The sequence below is a fragment of the Seriola lalandi genome, unplaced genomic scaffold (assembly GCF_002814215.2).
Source record: "Seriola lalandi dorsalis isolate HSWRI2012SDOR001 ecotype SW California unplaced genomic scaffold, Sedor1 jcf7180002049909, whole genome shotgun sequence".
NCBI classification, from domain to species: Eukaryota; Metazoa; Chordata; class Actinopteri; order Carangiformes; family Carangidae; genus Seriola; species Seriola lalandi.
The window spans coordinates 1,536-4,457 of NW_019520462.1; the positions used below are offsets into that span (position 1 = coordinate 1,536).

The 2,922-nt window shown below is 43.5% G+C and overlaps 1 protein-coding gene across 1 annotated transcript in view; it reads right to left on the reverse strand.

Annotated features, from left to right (window-relative positions):
• Positions 1-483: 483 nt before the first annotated feature.
• The window catches only part of kcnj11l (potassium inwardly rectifying channel subfamily J member 11, like), a 5,253-nt gene continuing 2,814 nt past the window's right edge, over positions 484-2,922 (reverse strand). Inside the window, 2 exon segments of the mRNA XM_087171840.1 lie at positions 484-1,121; positions 2,401-2,902. Of these exon segments, the coding sequence (XP_087027966.1) occupies positions 688-1,121; positions 2,401-2,902 (936 nt within the window). The 3' untranslated portion in view covers positions 484-687.

The following is a 2,922-nucleotide window of genomic DNA, read 5'->3' on the forward strand; positions in this document are numbered from 1 at the left end:
TCATCAGTCTGCGGCTTGAGCCTGTTGCTCTCTGCGTCTTTGATACGACCAGTCATTTACAGATGGTTGGGCGGCGGGGGAGGGGCACCTGAAAGGGTTAAAACAGGGAGGAAACATCTTACAATTTCAAACGTGTCTGAAGACCGTCATCGTGTCGACCTCAGCTGTTTACTATTGATTCCATTAACAAAAGATTTTTATCACCAGCGGAGACGAAACGGAACCTGCGACAAAAAATCTCCAACATGTCGATGAAGAAATTAATAAAATGGAGTTTAAATATAAAAACGAATAAAATCTCTTTAGGAGAGAAAAACTGTGGCTCCAAAGTCACTGGAACAAAAACCACAAACCTGAAGAGACTGAAACTGAACCACAACAACTGGATATTGTTGCAGGTCCAGAGCCAGATTCAGATCTAGATCCAGAACCAGATCCAGATCCAGATTTCCCCTGAATTCTGTAGGAAAACTCAGAGACTCCTCCGGTCGACTGTTTTATTATGAGACTTGGTTACAATCATTTAAATCTTAGAATAAATGTTCTTTGAATAATTTTACATTAACTGCTGGAAGTGTAGGGAGGAGTCAGATCAGAGCGTCATGTGACTGAGGATGAGTCGAGGTAAATACTGTGTGTAATAATAATCCAGTTTGTAGGTGGAGCGGGGACAGTGTCTCCAGGTGTTCAGTCACTCATGTCTTCCAGTCCGTCCTCTTCAATCTGTCGTCCAATCACCTCCAGCTGCACTGTCTTCTTCTGTCCTTTCTGCTCCGCCTCTCTCTCCGCTGGTTTCTCTGATTGGGCGTACCAGGGCTGAGGGGCGGAGCTGTCACAGGTCCGGCCTCCTCTGCGGAAACCTCCTCTTCCGGCTCGGACCAACCCCCATCCCTGCGGCTGGACCTCGGACCCCCCCTCCTGGACTCCCCTTGTCTGGTCCAGCTCCTTGGCGCTGAGAGACGGCATCCGGACCGGAACCGTGTTGCCGAACTTGGAGTAGTCAACGCAGTAGCGGCCGTCCTCCTCTGTGATGATGGAGACGAAGCGGCGCCCCCACAGGATCTCCTCGGGGGTGTAGGAGGTCCGGGCCTGCATGGTGATCCCTGTTGTCTCCACCACACCTGAAGACAGAGACAGACACAGCTCAGCTGGGCCCGGTCCAAATGCACAGAACCTCAGAACAACTTCTTCTGTTGGGTTACTGAAAAAATCTGAAATGATGAAAGTCAATGTTTCAGAAAAGAAAACTTCAACATGTCACCTGACGAGGACAGGTGAGACTGATCGGGTTAATGAAACCAAAACATTTTTATATGATCAATACAAACCTGAAGTGAAAATCAAAAGAGAAAGAATTCACAAAATAAACATCAACACAGAGAATTCTTCAACGTGAGTCTTTGTGTGGAAAATAAACTGACTACATCATCAGGGCTCTTATTTTGGAGTATTTCTGCCTCCTGGTGGCCAAAAATGGAACAATGCAGCTAAAAGAACGTGGAAGCTGGTCTTCAATTAATGATTATTAAATATGTAATGATAACATTGTTTTATGTAAAACGAACTAAATTAAATTATTTTATCAAATTATTCTAATTTTTACCTGTATTTGTCAACTCCTGCTGTTGCTGTTGGTGCTCTAAAAATAAATAAAATAAATATGACAGAACTTGATTTATTCTCATTTCTTTAACTGCTTTACTTTACATTCAAATTGGTAGTTTTATGTGTATTTTATGTGAATTCTTAAAATGAAGTAAATTGCACACGCTATTATTTAAAAAAATGTATTAGTTTAAATCCAAATTTTAAGAGCAAGAAAAACATTTATTTAATTAAATATTTAAAGGAGCTATTTGTGGGTTTTGCAATCGCTACATAGCTAACATTAGCACTAGCACCTGTTTGTTCCTTTACTCACCAACAGCTGTCTCCAGAGGTGGAAAGAAACCATTTTGTTCCGCTTCTATTTCTATCACTTCCTTTCTAGTACTGAAGTTAGCATGCTAACCAGCTAGCTCCTAGACTGTCTCATCATTTTCCGATACCGAGTCACTGAAGTGTAAGAGGACATATTATGACCTTTTGTCTGTTAAATGCAACAATGACTGAAGCTCTTACCAACACTGCTTAGTAAACAGTTGTTGATGCTAACGTTAGCTACGTAGCAATAGCAAAACGTACAAATTGCTCCTTTAAGATATGTAAGCAAAATTTTAATGATAATTAAATGTTAAAGTGCGAAGATGAACGTTGAGTCTGGAGGTTTTGTGGAAGCATCAGGTTGAAACTTCTCTCTAACTCTCATCAACAAACAGAAATATTCCATTGTATTTAACATGTTGGTATTTCCATGGCAGATCCTCCATAATATGAGTCCAGGTGCGCGTGACCCCTGACCTTCCAGGACGACGATGATCTCCAGGTCCTCGGAGGCCAGGGACTGGGCGGAGAGCTCGTACAGAGGACTCCCTCTCTCCATGGTGTGGCTGATGATCAGAGGAGAAACCAGGAAGATGCCGTTACTCCTCAGAGGGTTCTCCACCTGAATGTCCAGCTGACACACCGGGATCACCTCGCCCTCCGCCGTCACCGTCCGCCGGATCACCTGGAGGGAAAACCTCAGGCTAAACAACCCGACACAGTGACAGTGAATCAACAGCTTCAGTGTCACGAACCAGACGAACCGAAAACAGCCTGAGAACACGAGGCCGGTCCACCATGAGTCCTGCTTCATCTTCAGACTCTGATTAATGTGAATGAGGTTTATATTTCTGTACAGTTAATATGAGGCCACAGCCAGCTGCTGGTTAGCTTAGCTTAGCATAAAGATTGGAAACAGCTAGCCAGACTTTGGACAGAGAAATGCTGCTTTGCATCTCTTTGTTGTGGTTTTGTGCATCTTTCTTTGTTTTGTGTCTC